Source organism: Acanthisitta chloris, unplaced genomic scaffold, assembly GCF_000695815.1.
Source record: "Acanthisitta chloris isolate BGI_N310 unplaced genomic scaffold, ASM69581v1 scaffold17397, whole genome shotgun sequence".
Lineage (NCBI taxonomy): Eukaryota > Metazoa > Chordata > Aves > Passeriformes > Acanthisittidae > Acanthisitta > Acanthisitta chloris.
Genome location: NW_008682206.1, coordinates 36,788 through 39,490, shown reverse-complemented (window position 1 = coordinate 39,490; position 2,703 = coordinate 36,788). Strand labels below are relative to the sequence as shown.

Sequence of the window (2,703 nt, the reverse complement as noted above, 5' to 3'; positions counted from 1 at the left end):
TGCTTCTACCTAGCACACGGTGTCTTGTGTTTTCCCTTCTAATATAACAAAATTGTGACTGTCACTGTGAAATTCAAGCTCTGCAAGCTTTCTCTGATTGCATCACTGATATCATGACAGAAGTCCTCATATTATCTTCTTGTAATGTTTTAAGCTTTGATATGATTATTTGGAAGCAATGTGAAGTGTACTTCTGTGGGGAAAATTTGCAAATAGAATCAAACAAGTTGCTTGTTTGTTTTTTTTTTCTAGATCAACGTTCTTCAGTCTAAAAGGAGAGCAGAAATCTTAAAATCGGTAAGATATACTTCATTTTCTTTCTATGAAATGTTTAAATACATCTGAAATAAAAAAGGGGTCACTAAGCAGCATGTTAAAAATTTAGTGCTTTTACCCATCAAAACACTATCAGTACTTCTGGCACTTTGGTGGCAGTCAGTTTGGCCTTTACTGGAACTGTAGATAGTTTAACTGGTTTTGACAATCCTTTTGGTGCTGATTTGGGCACTTTCAGGTTTTCACTGCTGTTGATTCTTTGGTATGTCACACGGTTAAAATCAAACTTTGTCAAGAATTCTGCTCTTTGGGTCTGGTATATTACTTCATAAACAATAAGTGCTACTTATAATCGATTCTAAGATGGATCCAGATATTTCTGAAAAAAGGTAATTTTTTATGTAAATAGTTTGGTATTTGCTAAATTAATACATAGCTATATCTGCAGGCTAGTCTTCTTCTTGTGTTCCCCTTTCTGCTTCACATTATCTCTGGATAAAGTTTATTGAGGTAGAGGCATATTAAATGTTGCTTTCCTTTCAAATCTCTCAAGTTGTCCTCTCATAATGTCCTTAATTTATTTAGTTGGGTCAGTTTGTAGCTGCTTTCCATTCTGTTCTGCACCTTCCCACCCTGTTTTCTGTTTCAAGACTGGACACTCTCTTCAGCTATGTTAACGAAGTATTTAGTTTTGGGTCATGAATAAAATATCTTGTAGCCCCTCTCTAGCTTACATGTCCCAATTAAACAGGAGAGAGCAAAATATTTTGGGTGACATAAATTAGAAGTAATTTTCTACCCTTAAGTAGATTTCTTTTGTTTTGCTCATGGGGTTAATCCTATCAATTGATTTCTGAGATTTTTGGCTTGGTTCTTTGCTGCCTTTACCTTGCACATTTACTTAGAACATTGGAACCTCAGTGAGGTGTTGATGTAAAATTACCAGGAGCAGAAATGAGAATTGTATTTGAAGTTTGTTCACGTGGATTATTTATGTAATATATTTGCGTGATATCTGATATATTTTTTAAAAGAATAAATATTTCCTTTTTTCCTCCTAGATGTTATCATTTATATATGCACATCTGGCTTTTTTCCATCAAGGCTATGACCTGTTCACTGAACTTGAGCCCTACATGAAAGATCTTGGTGCACAGGTAACAAATTATCTTAAAAATTCATGACTGTATGCTGGGGTGGATGAAAACTTGATATATGCCTACATATCAGGTACATCCTGGGTTTGTTCAGCAAAAAGGGAGCTATAGTGTGATAAAGGCAAAGCACAGAAATATGCTGTAAGTGGCTTGAATGAACATAGTTACAAGCTGAAAATTTTGTGTTTATCAAAATTAGTACTGCCTTTAGGATTTATATACTTAAACATAGCCATGTAGTGCTTTTTGAGGTTCTCTGTGGTACTCAGAACACTGGATTGCTTCTTTTTAAAAATTTTTGTATATGACCCATGTTATAAATATATTTAACAATAAAAAGTAGATGAGGGTGGGTTTCCTTCTACTCATGGACATTATTTACTGTATAAGTTATGCAGTGTGAGAATTAAACTTTGTGTGCAAAAATAACTTTGGTGTTGGCAACTTAGGCCATAAAACAGAAGTGTGATTTTAATAAGTAGTGCAAAATTGAGTTCATGCATGGAATCCTTCTTGCCCAGTTTTCTGGTTAAGAACACACAGTTGCAACTTTTGGGGTTTTGGTGAAGTTAGATGGAGCAGTGCCAACTGCACACAGGAGATGTTGAAAATGCTTGTGCAAATTTGATTAAGAACATACAATATTCAAATGAAGATCTGTCTGTGGTGCAGGAAGGAGACTCAACAGTGTCTTGACTTGTTTTCAGTGCAAGGTGAATGGGCCTGAAAATACTCTTACAGCAGCTTTTATTTGTCACTATCCGAGAACTTGGAACAACTGCAGATACAAATCCAACTATTGCCACTTCCCAACCAGATCCAGACAGCAGCCAACCCACATTCTAGGTGTCCATCCAGGTACAGAAGCAAGTAAATGGCAGCAAACCTTTACTTCCATTCATCTCGAGTAGATATGTCACTGAACGTGTAAGAAATGACATTGTTCTGAGCTGGTTATTCCTGCCACTGCTGCTGTCATCTGTGCCCATCAGCATGTGTCTGTGTCTGTGCAGTGAAGCACATGAGAACTGTAGAAAATAACTCCAGCAATCCAATGCTTTAATAGTTGTGTTTATTGTAGATTAGTCCCCAGTCAGGTTACTGTAGGTCTTAATTACTTGTAGAAACAGACATCAGTGTTCGGTGGCACTGGAGCAGTTCAGGTGCACATGACACTTCCTTAGTTGTGCTTTTTATTCTTTCACATCCTTCCATTTTGGGTTGTAATTGTTAAACTGTAGTGTTTTGGTGGTATAAAATGTGTGTCCTG

The 2,703-nt window shown here is 36.4% G+C and overlaps 1 protein-coding gene across 1 annotated transcript in view; it reads left to right on the top strand.

Moving 5' to 3' along the window:
• The first annotated feature begins 241 nt into the window (after nucleotides 1-241).
• ACAP2 (ArfGAP with coiled-coil, ankyrin repeat and PH domains 2) overlaps nucleotides 242-2,703 on the top strand; it is a 35,421-nt gene continuing 32,959 nt past the window's right edge. The window contains exons 1-2 of the mRNA XM_009078438.1: nucleotides 242-297; nucleotides 1,338-1,433. Of these exons, the coding sequence (XP_009076686.1) occupies nucleotides 1,338-1,433 (96 nt within the window). The 5' untranslated portion in view covers nucleotides 242-297. The remainder of the gene's footprint in view (nucleotides 298-1,337; nucleotides 1,434-2,703) is intronic.